The following is a 17477-nucleotide window of genomic DNA, read 5'->3' as shown; positions in this document are numbered from 1 at the left end:
CGCTGTGTAAGTTCGAAAAGTGAGCTACAGAATCGCAGGGCTGGTTAAAATAACAAAACTAGAAGTCTGAAACTTGCTTTTAAGTGTTCCAAATATACAAAGTTGTTGATGTATTGAAATTTAAATAAAAAAAATCCTTTTTGAGAATCTATTACCTCGTACTCGGCGATTACGCCCCGCTTGTGAATCCTAAGTCTTATGATTCTTTGTTGTAATTGTTTTGTCTCTTGTGTATGTACTATTAATTGTTATGTTTACATTTTCGTGTCTATAATTGTCATTCTTTCATTTTAAGTTGTGTTACTATTCTATATAAACAAATTGTTTGGCGGCTTGCTTTAGCGCGGTAAAAAGTTAATTCCGGTCTCAAACGCTGGGCGCTGTCAGGTTTTCTTTGAAAATGGTCGGATATTAGCGAGCGGAATCGGAAACAATGACATAATGAACCTCGGACGACAAACGGAACACATAATAAAACAATATATTTCCAGGGATCAAAACAAAAAGCAAAGCACTTCACGGCTCTTTTGATGCATGAGGGTAAAATGCGTCTAATAGTTCGAGGAAGGAAAAGAAAAGAAATCTCTCTGGCTACAACTCTCGCTGATGGCACATGGAGATCTGTGAGTCACGTTTATTTAAACTTAATGATTTACTAGTGTGTTCTTCTAGTTCCGAAGATAGAATTGCTTGATGTGGTAAATTCCTTAAATAAAAGATTATGTGAAATGATGAATTAAATATACGTTATAATTGTACACTCCAATAGTTGCACTAGAAGCGTCATCTTTTTTACGACTTATGTGAAATAATAATCTAATATAATATATATATATAATAATCTAATAATAATCTGGAATGACAATAAAATAATTTAAGAGAACGTATGTTTACCTAGTGCATATTTATTTATTCTATTCAGTATGACATCTTCTATTGAACGCCCATACACAGTTTGAACGCACTTTAGAAAAACCAATAGATGAAAAATCTGTAGTAAAGTGATTTATAAAAGCAATTTTATTATGTTTGTACATTTTGTGTGCTCTAAGGAAATATTATTCTAGGTGACTGTCCGTATATCTCGCAACCGATTAGTGCTATCAAGTGGCGGCGCGGCTGCCACCGCCCGTGCGCCGGCGCATTCTCGCGCCAACCGGATATACGTGGGAGGTCTCCCTGTCGGGCACTCGCTTCCCAATATACCTAATTCGGTATGTTTAACATTTTTTATTATAGATATCTTTTGTTAATTGTTTTTAAGAGTACTGATCTGCCATACTGTACTACTGACTACTGAGCCTTTCAAGCTAAAACAGTTATAGCCTTGCTAAATCGAAATGAAGAATTTTAGCTTGACTGGTTATAAAATAGATGTTTTGTTTAAATTTGCTGAGCGGCAGAGACCTAAGTCTCCGAACAGTATCTCAAAATTGTATTACATATATGTAATATATGCACTTTTATTATATGTAATGCTGCAATATATGCAGTTATTCACAACGAAAAGGATTAAATATGATCTGCGCTCCAACAGAGTATCGGGTACATGCTGGTGCTTAAAACCTAAGGCTGGCTAAGCAGTCACGAAGCCCTCAAATGTCTATCCTAGTTACATACTTTTATAGGTGCTACGAGTGGGCAGTTTCCGCGGTTGTATACGCCGCGTGTCGGTGTGTGGTCGCGCTGAAGATCTGGTGCGAGATGCGCGTGCGCACGCCGCAGTCGGACAGTGCTTCCCTAGTGTTGAACGGGGAGCCTATTTTGCAGGTATTTTAATACACAATTACGATTGACAAGGTTTTTTGAAACTAGTTTACTAGATTTAAAGCTGTTAAACAACATTTGGTTTTGCTTTAATTTTTTCTCTCAAAACACGGTATAGTTTAATAATTTTAACTAAATGGTTAAATTGTCATATTGCTATCTAAAAAAACACTATATTTCTTAGTTTTATAAGCGTGGCTCTCATCTACATCGGGAGTTAAACCCCGAGAGTATTGTCTATACTACGTACACATACGCAGGCACTCTCTTCAACATAATAAGCAAAGCATAGCATTTCATTTAGCATTCATAGCATTAAGCGTTAATAGGCTCTATTCTTTAAATCATTTGACCCAGGAAAACATAAATAAAAATTGAAAGTTTTATTTATGTACACACAACAATGTATAGTTTATTACTGAAATATGTAATATGTGCGGCATTTGTACATAATCCTTGGAATATTGAGCACTATTGAAATTATTAATACACGTCAATGCTTCCCAGGGGACGCATACGCAGTGTGGTCAACCAAATGGTGGACAGAGGAATCAGAAGTAATCGAAGTGCGGCTCCAGTTCCGGTCCTTTGCTGCCAACGGAGTTATCATCTCTGGAAGTGGAGCCACGTTGGAAATTAAAAACGGAATGGTATTTATTTTGTTCATGTAATTTTTCCTTTTTTTACTTGAGAAATTATAAAAATGCAATGGTGCTTAACTTTTTCGCTGATAATTCTTCTATAAATTCTAATAAGAAACGTCGAGATAATAAAATAAATTTGCGGTAGTATATATTTTATTGTTCATTTTACTATAATTGGCATTCTTAATATTTTATTTTTACTTTGGTGCATTAAGAGTAAAATGCAACGGGTGGTCTTATCTAACGATTTGACCAGCGATTTCTTCTGGGTAGGCCCTTATCTAAAGGTGAACTAAATATCATCCGACATTTAAAAATATTCAAATTACAAAAATCAGTATCCTTATAGTCAAGAGGTTAATTTTATTATAGGTGGTATTAAGTGGAGGCGGCGCTCGCGCAGAATGGCACGGGTCGGGCAACAGCGGTGTAACCTGCGATGGCGCCTGGCATTCCGTGGTCGCACGCATCTCTGCGCAGGCGCTTTCCCTGTCACTAGATGGCGCTGGAGAGGAAAGGGCGTCTACGCCTACGCTCTTTAACGTCGACACTCCCACCACATCCCCGCTCTATATAGGAGGGTTACCCGGTAAGTACATGTTCTTCATAAGTCTCTAACTTTTATTTTTAAAACACTGTTCAACTCAGAAGTATGTGTCTGTGATTTAGATAAAACACTGATTTGCTTTTAGTTAATCGGCTTATCTTAATGTTCACGTTATTTTAAAAGTGTTTTAAGTGTTGAGTGTGTAAGTTTGAATGGTCCCAATGTTTTGTAATTATATCTGATACAATTGATAAGTAATTTTAACGTTTAAAGATTTTTAATTTGATTCAAATGTACATTATTTCAGAGAGCTCTGTGGACGCATCCGAGAATCGCGAAAACTTTAAGGGTTGTATTCGCGAGGTTTCAGTTGGCGGGGTGAAGCGGGAATGGCCTGATATGCAGACGCTGCATCATGTTTTACTCGACTCTTGTCCCTCGTAGGTCTTTCCGCAGGTTTTGAGAACCAATAGATCAGAAGCAATGTATATGATGCTGAGGGATTTCGCTTCAATTGCGTACTGCATTTTTCCTTTGGAAATATTTCGTTTAAAATTAGACCGAATATTAAAAAATATATCAAAAAAATGTTTCCCTTCGATCTAATATGAAGCGATTAAAAATATTGACGCAATTAAATAAGGTTGGTCAAAGACTTAACAAATCGTACTTAATTGCCTATTTTGACACGGGCGAGGACGAATATAATGTCACGCATTCGTATACGTGAATACCATAATTTGTTTTTGACAGCTCGAACGTATACATATAATTTGTATTGTTTACCGCACATTCTATTCAAGTTATGCTTCCTCTCATTTCTAAATACGCAAAAATAATAATATATTTTTCTATTACGATAACTATCCTCTTTACGTTTTTACGTCTAGTTCGTGGTAAGGCCTCAAATCGTACGCGACGGGTCGTTTTTCGTTTTACCTTTTGAAAGAAAAAAACATTTATTATATAAAAAACCGCTGATCAAAGCAGACATACATAAAAAAATATAAACACTCACTATAACCAAAAATGGAGTTACTGCGATACACACTAAATAATACAAAACACAACTTTTGATCCCTATTTCTTATTGAGATTAATTAAGTTAAGTGTAATTTTCAATATAATCTCGTCTGTGGCACAATCAACCGGTGACTTAAGTTAAATGAAAAGTATTTGTATTATATTAGTGTAAGTAGATTTAAGAACAGTCATTATAGTTAGGTTTCTTGCCTTTTATTTGAAATAATATAGTTTATATTATTTAACATTAATTTATTTTCAGCAGTGAATTTTCAGTGAGCCAATGAGGCTGCTAAGAGGCTATTTTAGTTTTTATTTTATTATAATCAATCTGATAACATATGTACAACCTAGAGCTAAAAAATAGTACTTTTTATCAGTAACAAGACTTGTTTAAAAATACTTGATAAAACTGAGATTACTACTGTCACTCGCCGAACTACTATTAATTGTAGAATAAAAAAAACCTTTTTAATCTATTTAAACGTTAAAATGTTTTAATAATGACGAACTTTAAATGTTTAAAAAATTAGCTAGGTACTAAACATTGCTAAAATGGAAACAATGCTTCAGATTTCATTATGAAGATCAATTCCATAAAGTTTTCATTTTACGTGCATTTCTATGCTCTATGGCGTATTTAAACTTTATTGCGATTTTTTTTTACAATTTATTCTCATCGCTGAATTCTTATTACGATTGTCAAGTACATTTTAAATACCTAATATTGTCATAAATTGAAGTTTCGTGAAATACACGAGCTATTCTTCGGTCATAATAATTGTTATATGTAATCTAGCAGTTAATACTCATGTATATAAGATATATGTCACAAACCAGTATTCACTTAATTTATAATTATTGACCTTCGTGTTTGTCTTGAAAGTCAAATATTATTCGTTTGTCTTGTAAGTCGAATCGAAGCTGAGAGGAATAAAATTTCTTCGCATTTATGTCACAACAATATTGTAAATATTAAATTTAGGGAACAGCTTTAATAGTTAAGGTACATGCCTCATAGTAAAACAAGTTTAAGCATAATCGTTGGTAGTATAAGAAAAAAATTGACACAGAAACAATCATGTTGCCTTGAATTTAGATAATTTTATTTGATGTGATTATGTGTGAAGTTATAACGTCGATAAGTTTTTCAAATTAATTTTGTCTATGTACTCAGATTCCAATAAAAAAACTTTCAGACGAAATTAATATCTGTTATATGCAATGTGTTCGTAGTGTAAATACACCTGTATATAAATTAATGTATTTATTGTATGAGGATTTTTATAATAAAACACTTTGGGCAATAAAAAACGTTTATTTTTCATTTCATTACACTGTTTAATAGGTCGCTTTGTGACTGAAGAGTACCTATACCTTTTCTTATAAAAAGATGAGAAACTCAAGATCAAGTCTGATGATGAATGCTTTTCCGAGAAATTTATTTTGGAAGAGAAATGTATTCTGTAGCAAAGTTTTCAACTTTTGTCAAATACGTTTTAAGACAAATCACAAAGCGACACAACATCCCGACCCTGAAATTCAGTACTTAGTAACCTCACTAGAGGTCGCTACTGGACTACATATAATATTTTTTTATCTTAACATATAAACAAAACATAAAAAATTCCACACAAAGAATTTAAAATAACATAAAATCTTCTAAAAAAACATAAATCATATTAACTTTTAGATAATGGTCGATAAAAGTATTGCATGTAATCCAGAAATCATAGACTACACATTTGAATTATAATTAACATCTTAATGAAAGAAAGATTACTGCAATATATCATGAATAATCTTTGGAAATTATAAATGAAATTAAAATATTTGATACGACATTTATTTTATTACTACCGGTGAATTAAAACAGATTTCGTCATTTAAACTTTCAATTACAAGAATATTTTTATACATCTACTTTATCTATCTACAAATACATTTTTAGGAATTTTCAAATAAGCAACTATTTAAACGAACGCATTGAGCAATGAAATCCGCTGGGAATTTTATAACACATGTATCGAAAATAATTTCTTTTCACAGCGGTCTATGACATTGATGAAGAGCTAAATGAGATAAATCGATGCTACGTCGATTTCCACACCATCTGAAATACAAAAAGATACAATTAACCACATCATTTGAAGAATACTTGTAAGTGTGAGGAACTTCAGGCTCGTGTGATGTTACGTCACACACGTGCCAGCCTTTTAAGAATTGGTACGATCTGTTGTTGCCCTTGTCGATTTGGTTTGAACATATTTTAATAGGCAGCTACAAAATGGCGCGGATAAAAGTGACTTAAGAAAACTCAGTAGTACAACAATGGGCATGTAAATGTGTTTAAACATAACTTGTTGTTTCATGTTATTTTTTGTTAGGCATTAAAGGTAGGTTTGTTAGGTACAAATTCGGTCATTCAAGTTTTTACGCTAATTATATTAGTGAGTAGTCTATATTAATAGATGTTCAGCCCTATGCCTGACGCGATATTTTGCGTCTAAGAAATAACGGTTTCACTGTGTTTTTAATCTGCGAAATTGTTATACAAAAAACATACAATAAAATGAAAATGCTTTTGACATTCTGGATCTAAATTGCATTCACCTTACTTTAGAATAAACTCATCTCGACCTCTAAGTAGTGCCCTCATTACTGAAATGTTACTTAAAAAGAGAATACTTAATGTTTTTGGTTACAAAAAAGAAGATACATTTTCACAATGATTAGCGTTAATATTTGTAATTTATGTATTTTTCATTGACTTACCTACACTTTACATAGAGAGGTATCCCCTAGCAGCAGAGCGGCGTCGTCCAACGAGGTAAGCGACCAGAACTACCACAACGAGACCGCCCAAAGCACAGCCCACAGCTATGGGCACTGCGTCGGGGAGATCATCACCGCCGCACTCGCGAGCTAAAAAAGATAACAATTTTTACTAAAAACTTGCATTCCAAAGAAAATCGAAATTATAGTCACACACACAATATGTAGCACGTTACATTGGTAAGTTAATACTAAATTCTCCACCATTAAAAAGGTTTGATTCACAAGGGGCAATTGTTTTAATTGAAAACGTACGAATGATTTACTACGTTTATGAATACGACAATTCAAATAGACTTAGTAGAAGCAAGAGTTAAGAGAAATTGCAATAGCAAAAATCAATGCTTGGATGGTAATGAACGTCATGGCACTTAGGGCTTTGCTTTATAAACAAAAACAGTGACGCACCAAATCTGTGTATGTTTCGTGACCATTTGTTTATATTTTTTATGGTAATCAGCCTTTTATGCCTAACATGGTTACATCACGATGTTTTCCTTTATCGTACGAGCGAGTGTTAAATGCGCACATAGACAGTCAATTTGTGCACAGCCGGGGTTCGAACCTACAACCTCAGGGATGTAAGCAGCGGCTTGCGGCTCAAGCCCCGCGATATTTAAACTTATCCTTTTGGATTAACTGTCACGAACAACTCGGGCAGGTACTCGGTTCCATAAAGACCCAAGCATATTCGGTACTGGTCGATAACCTTTACAGTCAACACTAATAGGAACACCTCAAATTTCCTTATATAATAGTATGACCTAAGTTAGCGACATGAAACAATATAGGAAATGATCATATTCTAACTGAGACATTCATTTCTCCTTTGTTCGGTTTGTGAAAATACCGACGATTATGAATCACAATCAAGTCATTCCCATTTTACTGCATATTAATTTCTGAATCACGATTTATATTTGCACAACCTAATATTACATTATTTTTACGACGGCTGTAAGAAATATAGTCAGCGCACAGTAACAATCGTCTATATTTAAGTCAACAATTGTCTTTATCGGTGTCGATTCTGGACATATCCATAATCTAGAATTCTCCAAATTTAGTATAGTTAAACTAAATTGAGAATTTAATTTGTCCTGTCAACGACGTTTTAGAGATTTTCAGGATAATGGCATATCAAAACAAATTAATACCTTACTTATATAATTTAAAAAATACTACAAATTATAGCACAATGGATTTGTAATTGTCTGAACAATTAATACATTATTATGGATTATTATTATATTAAACCCTTCACTCAATGTGATGGCCAATTAAAGTGCTTCATGGTCGATAATTTTGTTTTACAAATAAATTAGGTGTTTTGCGTAGTTGTTGGTAAGTTCACAAAACGGGGCAGTTTTGAAAATATTTTAAATTGAAATAATTAAAGTAAATAAGATCTTTATAACTTTCATCTTTATGCATTTACTGAAAATTACTTTTTAAATAGAAGTATTAGTCTCGGACAAAGTAATTTTAATTTATAAAAGAAATAAGTTACAACAAATATTTGTTTTATTTAAACATCATTACTAATTTAATATGTTTCCTGCATAAAATAAAATTGCGGATGTAAGCTGTAACATTGTGCGTAACATTTCTTATCAGTGCGATATGGTTCTGTAATGAACACATATTCATGTTTAAATGATGGATTTGTACCTATTAAACCTATTCAAATCTCTTATACATTTCAATGGTCTTGATTTTATTATAATCAGTCAACTTTATTGTTATGCAAATGTTTATTAATTTTAAGTTTAAGCTAGATTTATGATGACTAATTTTCGTCGACGTTAATAATTGTTTGATACATATATGTAGTTACTTGATCAAAAAGTAAGACTAATATTTTGACTAACAACTTGTTGTAATTATGTCAAGTGATTTAATTGAATTGTAACAGCTCATTTATTGCAATGCATCCATGTGTATTTTACACAATGCAAAAAAAATATCAGTCGTTCCTTACTGATCCATTCACAACATGTATATTTAACATCATAACAATATTATAATTTCTATGCATACTCGGATATTATGACAGCTTCGTCCTACATCTTTGGCTATAAAATCATTTACTTAATTTTTCAGATCTTACTTTCGATCTTACGATCTACGTTTTAATAACATTCCCGTGTTTCATTATGTTTTCTTTAGACCATGGTTGACAAAGATGTCATAACCAATAGTCCACGTTCAATAATTCCTTATATACTGTAAGATTATGTATGAAAAAATACACTTACCAGCGCTAAATACTTTGTCCTTGCCAGATCTGAAAGCCTCTTCCTGGAGCTGGCTGAGGGTCAACTTGGCGACGACAATAGCGGCCTCAGACGATAGGTTAAAGTAAGTAGGAGGTGCGCAACGGTAAGAAGTAGCTAGAGGGCTGTGCCATTCCACACCATGCCAGAGTTCTACGGCCTCTTTGAAGGCTGAAAGACAAAATTAACCTTAAGAACTCACCCATTATTGTTCGAAATTTACGAGGTAAAATAAAAAAATATCCGCAGTTTTTGAAACTACATAGTTTCTATACTGACTTAATTTAGACGAGGGTTAAAGTAAACAAAGCAAACAATTTTGTTAATACGTTGAAATATGGTACGTATTTTAACATACATGTATTATTTATTTATCTTCCAATGTTTCAACTTTTTAGGTTCTTTTGGGATAATAAATGCACTTTGCGATTTCCGCTGTAAAATTACCATTTCGGTTGAAAGGTTTTACTTATATTTTTCCTTATAAATAAATGCTTTCATTAACTAATAATTTATTTTTGTAAATTATTTTCATTAGATTTAGGGAACGTGCAACGTGATTTTTAAAATTAATATATTTTAAAGATATTTATGAATGTTAACTTTCCAGTCTATGAAGTTAGAAAGGAAAGTTCACACTAATCGTGATATACACTTTTAATGAAAGTAGGTGAAAATTTCGATACAAAAGACATTCATTTCATTGTGAGAACAAAGAATTAGCATTTCTCTCGACAAAGGACATCCTCTCATTATTTAACTTACTTAAAGGACGCGAACAATTGAATTATTTTTCTCTACAAAGTATAGCAACAAGGATAGTAATTTCGTACATCTTTCGTAATGGCGAGACAGATTTTTGTTGATATTGCATTAACGAACCGATCTGTAGTCCGGATACTTGATCCGATTTTTTATGCTATACTTGAGTTAGTGAAGTAAATATTGTATGAATTTTATATATAATAGCTCGAACTTCGCCTTATTATGATTTTTTATTAAACCAACCTTTTTAGTAGCTACATATATTTTGATATGCTACCCCATAGACGCACTTGTCCGGCAAAAACAAAAACCTAAGTACTAAATATAATATCTCCCAATTTTTTTCTAGATAAAAACCGTCCTCAGAGTTCAAGGAATAAATAAAAACAATACTCGAATTGGTCCAACCGTCTTCGAGTTTCGCGCCTAGCAATATAATTTGCGATTTATTTTTATTTATATAGATTCGTCGATAAATCGAATCGACGTGTACGAATAGTTAAAACTATAGTAAAATTTGTGCTGAGACATCTAAATACGAAAGCTGTCTAAGTCTTAAGGCCTTTTTTGCATGAAAAATAGAGCCGTACTATTTGTTGGTATAACAAATTTGCGGCCTGCAAAATTATGGTGAAAATTCAAATAACCCGGTCCATAAACTACCTGGTAAGCGAAATAAATACGTTAGTACATTAATATATATTATTGTATATAATTATGGAGATTAAAAGTATTAAATCAGTTATAGCATTCAAAATATTTACTGGACAACGGCCATCATGTAACCAGTTTAATTAATGCATAAATGTATTTTGATACAATATTCCTTGGCCGTGAAATACCACACAACTTTCCGTCAATAGAATCTAGACAAGGAAAATCCCAAACGTTTTATCGTTATAGAGAAAATTGTGTTTAAGGAAAATGAATTACAGGTATTCAAAGAATAAGTGTTTTTTTTTTCGTTTCCTTTGAGATTATGGATTTAACAATAAATATTAAACGAAAAAGGGTTAAGGGGTTTGGACCTGGCATGTTTCATTCATCGTTCTTTTTACATGGCTATTTAGGGATTGAGTTGTGATAAAGCCATGTATATTTTGAATTTTGTCAAATCGCACCTAATTAATCTGTCACAGATGACTTTTTTTGCAATCAATTTGTTTTAAATATCTGTTAACTGTTAATAGTCTGTGCAGATAAATAACCATCAGGTAAGTTGAGATCGCTGCAGTGTTACGCCGTTATAGTTCGACGGTATATCTTGATACTAATATAAGAGAAAAACATTTTCTGGTGAAGAAATGCATATCAATTTCGAATAACGGCCGGCCACATACTATTTTTGCATAGACTATCAAATATATATATATGTCAACTTGATCAGCAGTCTCGTTGACTACGATTGTTAGCACTCAAAACGTACAATAAATTATGAAAAAAATTGGTGTTTATATCCGATATAGTTCTATATTAATATTTGTACTGACGTACACCAAACAAAATAAAATATGTTTATTATGGAACATAAGATACATGTATCACTTATTCCACGTCATTAAATTTGAATTTGTAGGCATCCCTACTCATCGGCAAAGAAGACAGAGGGTGAAGGCCGAGAGAAAAAGCCGGCGTAAAAAACTCTCGGTACTCTTTTAAAACAGCAAATCATCAAACAATACTTATTTAAAACAAATATCGCAAATTAATTAGAAGTAGCCTGTCTAGCACTAGTCCCAGGCCCTTTTATCAACTAGATAATCGTTGACTTTATAGTAAGCATTTTTACCCAGCTTTTCTTTAATACAACAGTAGACTGTTCTGTTGTTTTAGAATGTAGGGCGTAACTCCTATACCGTAATTGTAGTCATTTTAAACTCACATGAATTGTGGAACACCTCCGGCACCAGGGAGACGTTAAGGCTCTTCAGTTCATACCACTTGGTGGTTTGATTGACCTGGAACACCAGAAGCATGGTATTGGAGCTGTTCACAGTAGCTGGCCAGCTCAACTGGATCCATTGCGTGTCGTTTGCGCAGCTACCATTCACGGCTGTTGCGTTCTTCGGTACGTTAAGTTGGAAGTGGTCGGTTGTGTCTGGAAGAAGATTTAACAGTTTTTAGAAAAGCGTAGAAAAATTTAGCGAAAGAACTTTTATAGAGATACTTCTCTGTGGGCAATTGTTATTTTAAAATTGTAAATATATAGACAATAGTCTGGCAGAGATATGGTTAAAGAACAATTTATGTTGTATACACCCGTAAACCCATACTGGTGGCCCGTGAAGTACATATTTCACGTTATGTATATATATGAAGTTGTCAAACCGAAACTGTTTGGGCGGATATTGAACCCAAGTCCCTCCTAGATACGTTTCCAACCTAGATGCGAAGACACTTTGATTTTGTATTACTTCCTAGTTCATATCAATCTAAAATTCTCTTTTTGGAGTTCAATAACCCCCACACATTTAAACATGTTCTTATCGTGAGATTTCATCGTCTCCACGCTTGACGTTATCAATAATTTTATAATGTAAACAAAAAGAATAATTCTACAAATACTCTGCCCAATAAAAAGATAAGTATTAACGACTTGGGCTGGAGTAAATGTCAGGGCAGGGCAAGGACAGGTGACAAAGCCGTAAGTGTAACGTTAAATTTGTATGACTGTTAATTTCAAGCCGAAACAATTATAAGCTGGCAACCCACTAGCAAGCATTTTGGCATTATATGTATATAGTTTGGCATCATTAATCCATAGGCTGTGGACCTCTTTTTTTTCCCCCTACCCTAGCAAAGCAGACCCTAAACATTCGGCTAAGCTTCGTGCAGAGCCCAAAAGAATATTAACGTGAACGCAAAAACCAAACTTGTTTATACTTTGTTTTTGTGACAAACACAAAGGAGGACGCGAACGAAAAAATATCGGTTTCAATTTGGAAGCCTAGCAAAGTTTAGAAATTCATTTGCCTGAAAAATTTTATTCAAAAGTTCACAGGTTTCGTAACAATGTTCGAAATCGGTTTGAGAAAACCATTGTTGTATTGAAATAGATAAAAAAAGCCAATGTTGAAATGCAACTACTTCTTGCAAATTGAACGAAGTCACGCGGCAAGCCCGACCTTGCCTCTAACCAGTTAATGCTCATAACTATTTTATAAACATCGACTTAACATTACGTAAGACTAGCTAATACGCGCGCTAAGATTTAGAGACAGTGCAAACTCTCACTCTTATATTACTCAGTGATAGATGTAAATACATAAATAAGTAAATAAAAAGAGTCGAGTACAGTCGAGTTAAGTGAAGAACAAAAAATCATACTTCCAGGAACATTTTTTATGCCTGAAAAATAAGTTATATCGTGAATTATATCACGAAAGTGAAAGCAACCATGCCTAACTATGCACAATAATTGTCAATTTTGTAAAATATAAAATGGGAATGAATTACTAGACATCTTGTGAGTAGAAAATATGGAGAGACAAGAAGCAGTATCAAGAAAAGGGTTTTTGAAAATTATTTATTTTAAACATGTGGTTTAAAATAAATAATACTTCCTTGTTAATAAATGCAGATATTTAAACAGACCACGGCTTATCAACGTGACTCACTCGATATAACGATACCAACTATTTACAAATACAATTTCAATGGGTACATTATTAGCAGAAATATTCATTCTAACTTTATAAACAATTCCGACGAACTGTAAATGATTAATATTCATTAATCAGTAATTCTATAGCGTTGCTAGTATATGGTTATAAATGGAAATTCTGTTACAAAAAATCTCATGGCCTTATTAAACATCGTCACCTAGCGATAGTGACTCGTAATTTCCTCTACAAAAATTTGTGTATAAAATGGCATTTATATTTTACATTTGCAGGCATGTTACTTAAAAAACAAAGACTTCCGATCAATGATCACGGATCCAACAAATCAACCCCATCAGGGAATATCAAAACCTCTTTCTTACCTTTCATTAAAAGATCCTGAATATATATTTTGGATTTAAATATATTTTTTAAAACAGGAAACAACCCATTATATCAGAATAAAAATATTCAAAACTGGTTTAGCAAGGTCTTATCTGAACAAACTCGATATAGTACCAATGGACTATCACTGAAGTACGCAATGTTTAAACAGTTATTATTAAATAAAAATAATTATGACTGCATTGTAAGCAGATTGAGGTGTAATCTCAGCCTTTTTCATAGAAAAGAGGGGGCTAATATAATAAATTTATAAGGTAAAAAAAATTCCATAGGTCTGTTTTGATCAAGGGATCTAGTAATATAATAGGAGTGCACCACAGGTCAAGTGTGATGACCTTTGATAAGGTGAAATGAAGCAAGCATCAATGAACAAATGTGGAAGTCTAAGGCTTCTTAGCTTAATAAATCCAGCTATTACCAAAAAACTGGCTATTAAACCTGTTTTTAATAGGTCTAAGCTATTTGCCGAATATTTATAAAATTCGTTATCGAGATAACCAATAATATGTAATATGAAATCTAAATATGGAGTTGTATAGAACCTTTGGACGGTTATCCAATAAGATAATATCAACATAGATTGACCTTTGGAACCGTTAAACAGATCACAGCTTCCAAGTATCAAGTGAAACCTGCATCGTGACTCATATGTACGCAGAGAGATGCCGGGTTCGCGAATGTAGGTTACTTTTTACATTGCTAATGTGTACTGTGCCAAAAAATGAGGAAAACTTTATAAATTCCGGTCTAACTGTTTTCTGGATGACAACATTTTTGATACCACTTAAAGAGGTTACAATAATGTTACAAATTTCGAGTGGGTACTGTATCGTTACAAAGGTGGTACCCACATCTGGGAAAAACTTTGTAAGTATTTTTCTATAAAGCAGAGATATATAGATAATATTATTTATCTAGCGTAGGTTTAGTTCACCTCACGTATTTAACTAAATATTATCACACGTTCAATTAATGATAAGGTAAATTATGATAAAATTATCACGTGAAGATGGACGTGCGTTTCGTTAATTAACATAAATGTGCATAAATAAACGTCTATTTTTATACGAAACTTTCAACCCAGACACGCGAGAGTGCCGTTAACATTAGGATAATATAAGAAATATTGAATTGGAAGATAATTATGGATATGTAATCTATAAAACAACGACAATAAATAATATCATTTGTGCCTCATACATTTGCTGTAGCTTTAAATAAAAGGTACAATTATTTATAAGTGATAAATTAATGTATGACTAGTACAACAATTTAATTAATAAATAGCAAAACAATATAATACTGAATACATTTTATATTTAACAATATAGTATATTCCAATATATGCTTTTAGCATATACTGGAACTCATAGGCATTCATCAGCCTTATCAGAACAGACTATCCCATTGCAACAAATACACAATTTTAATCTAAAAATGGTACTTGTTATCTACGGTTTCATACTAACAAAGTCTGACTGATATAAGAACAATAAGGGTATTCAATACATTTTTTTAGGATCTCTAGTGACTGTTTTAGAGCAGTGGATGCTCATGTATTTACCTACACATTTGAAATACAATGATTAAGTTAAGAAAAAGAGGTAAACTCAATATTTTAATATCATTTAACTTAACAGAAACAAACTTCCTTCTGTTTCTTTTTGCTTTAATGTAGCACTTCTGTTTCATTAAATTAAGTATTATATATTATACCTGCTTTTTGTTGGTCAGTATTGGTAAAGCAAGGTATAAAATAAAATTTGTTATTAGTTTTTATGACTTAAGAATGCAAAGTTGGTATTGTTTCATCCCATAAGTAAAACACACACAGATAAATAAAAACTTGCATGTAGTATGTATTAAGCCAAATAATGATGCAATCAATATATAAAGTAACTATATTTTCTAGAGCTTTTAGGCTATGGGATGTTAAATATATATACATATTATTTTAAGTCAAAGGTCTCGAGAGTATAAATTAAATTTACATGTGAGTTTACTATGGTGAAAAATTATCATCATGATATCTCAAATTTCAAATCAAATTTTTGAAAGAAAAATTTCAAGTCAAATCATGAAAATTTTATTAAATATTTTAAAAACTGATTAAGTAAATCTTCATAGATAATTCATTTATACAAATAGTAGGTAATTGTTGTATAAACAGATTAGAGAGAGCTTACTAAAAAAGTACTATAAAATATAATGGTCAGACACATGGGTTACACCAGTTATTTTTCATGCATTTAGTCTGAATAACTAAATAAATTAAATAAATAATATAATTATATATTTAATAAGGTAAGTACTTACTGCTGTTTTCCTTATTATATGTTACATTCAGCTGTGCCGCAAACTGCACTAAAATACATGTAACATTAGTAGCCTTGTCAGAGTACGACCACATTCCAGGTTCTGGAGGTGGAAGGGGTTTCGGGGCTGGTGCAGGTGTTGGTGCCGGAGTAGGTGCCGGAGTAGGAGCTGGAGTTGGGGCAGGAGTAGGAGCTGGAGTTGGCGCAGGAGTAGGTGCAGGTGTAGTAGTGCTAGTTGTACTAGAAGTTGTTGTATTTAGTTTAGAAGGGCTGGCAGCAGGTACTGCGTTAGAAGTTGGTTCTGATGTGATAGGGGCAGTTTCCAAGGGCGACACCGGCGCCTTTGAAGACGAAGAAGGTGAAAGGTTCGCGCCAGCGGTAACTGATGTCTGTGCAGCATCTGATGTACCCGAAGATGATAAGTTAATAATACTCGTCGGAGGTACAGTTATTTCGCCATTACCTGCAATAAATAAGCTGCAATAATTCTCTCAATAATCATTAATTTCGCGACATTTCTTTATTTACTTTGAATAGTTAACTGTAATCGTATTTAAAGACCCGGGGAACAACGCAAAAACGACTATCGCTGAACTTGATAACTAACAAAGAAAATGGATTTTACGAAGGATGGGAAATATTGTTTTTTATGGACTTACCAAGTACGGCCAAGCTACAGAATACAACAGCAATTACGGAAAACTTAAATTGTGACATTTTAATAATGACAAAACTTTATTTTCTAAAAAAAATTTATAAATCTAACGTTGAAACTTAAAATTATTTGTCTTATCACAATCCACTTCACAAAATGAATGAGAAATTTCAACAGTCAACTTATTGTGAATTTGACACTGTCATAATCATATTTGAAGTTGAAAGGTGTTGATGTAGAATATACCATAATCACAGACACGATATATAGGTAAAAATATAGACAATACAGCATTCATGTCTAACGAATTTGGTTTATTATTACTAATAATAGTTATAATTAACTTCGAATAGGTTGAGACAAGAAAAGTTAAACTTAATCATTTCATCATTAGCAAAAAAAAATTAAGTTAGTATGTATGTGGTAGTTATGTAATAAAATAAAAATAAAATAAAATAAAATAAAATAGCCTTTATTGCTGAACTTATTTTTACAGTAATTTTTCTTACAAATACGTTTATAACTTTTAACAGTTTCTTTTCTTTTCATAAATCCGGTATCGGTAAACGGTCGTTTCTACATTTCAGCTTGTCTTTCGACATAGGCCTCCTCTAAAGATTTCCACTCTGTTCTATTTTTCGCT

The 17477-nt window shown here is 32.6% G+C and overlaps 2 protein-coding genes across 3 annotated transcripts in view; one reads left to right on the top strand and one right to left on the bottom strand.

Annotated features, from left to right (window-relative positions):
• LOC125051272 (laminin subunit alpha-1) overlaps nucleotides 1–4716 on the top strand; it is a 145238-nt gene extending 140522 nt beyond the window's left edge. The window contains exons 48-53 of the mRNA XM_047651483.1: nucleotides 492–623; nucleotides 1068–1214; nucleotides 1629–1770; nucleotides 2275–2417; nucleotides 2784–3000; nucleotides 3266–4716. Of these exons, the coding sequence (XP_047507439.1) occupies nucleotides 492–623; nucleotides 1068–1214; nucleotides 1629–1770; nucleotides 2275–2417; nucleotides 2784–3000; nucleotides 3266–3402 (918 nt within the window). The 3' untranslated portion in view covers nucleotides 3403–4716. The remainder of the gene's footprint in view (nucleotides 1–491; nucleotides 624–1067; nucleotides 1215–1628; nucleotides 1771–2274; nucleotides 2418–2783; nucleotides 3001–3265) is intronic.
• Nucleotides 4717–5284: 568 nt separating this feature from the next.
• On the bottom strand, nucleotides 5285–17005 carry LOC125051104 (lysosome-associated membrane glycoprotein 1-like). 2 transcript variants are annotated; one of them, XM_047651256.1, is made up of 6 exons: nucleotides 16839–17005; nucleotides 16181–16642; nucleotides 11740–11955; nucleotides 9075–9263; nucleotides 6757–6906; nucleotides 5285–6094 (listed from the first exon to the last, which is right to left on the bottom strand). In XM_047651256.1, exons 1-5 carry the CDS (start codon nucleotides 16894–16896, stop codon nucleotides 6764–6766), a joined length of 1068 nt encoding a protein of 355 aa, XP_047507212.1. In that variant the 5' UTR covers nucleotides 16897–17005; the 3' UTR covers nucleotides 5285–6094; nucleotides 6757–6763. The 2 variants fall into 2 exon arrangements, with proteins under 2 accessions (XP_047507212.1, XP_047507213.1); XM_047651257.1 differs by having other exon boundaries at nucleotides 6761–6906.
• Nucleotides 17006–17477: the final 472 nt, after the last annotated feature.

Source organism: Pieris napi, chromosome 7, assembly GCF_905475465.1.
Source record: "Pieris napi chromosome 7, ilPieNapi1.2, whole genome shotgun sequence".
NCBI lineage: Eukaryota > Metazoa > Arthropoda > Insecta > Lepidoptera > Pieridae > Pieris > Pieris napi.
The sequence above is the reverse complement of the archived record's forward strand: the minus strand, read 5'-3'. Positions and strand labels throughout refer to the sequence as shown.

What these genes read in the sequence shown, in the direction of transcription:
- LOC125051104 (XM_047651256.1), bottom strand. Translation starts at nt 16,896, where the DNA reads ATGTCACAATTTAAGTTTTCCGTAATTGCTGTTGTATTCTGTAGCTTG. An exon ending in ATATAATAAGGAAAACAGCA is followed by an intron (nt 11,956 to 16,180) that starts GTAAGTACTTAC and finishes ATCTTCTTCCAG; the next exon opens with ACACAACCGACCACTTCCAA. An exon ending in GGACAAAGTATTTAGCGCTG is followed by an intron (nt 6,907 to 9,074) that starts GTAAGTGTATTT and finishes TATCTTTTTTAG; the next exon opens with CTCGCGAGTGCGGCGGTGAT.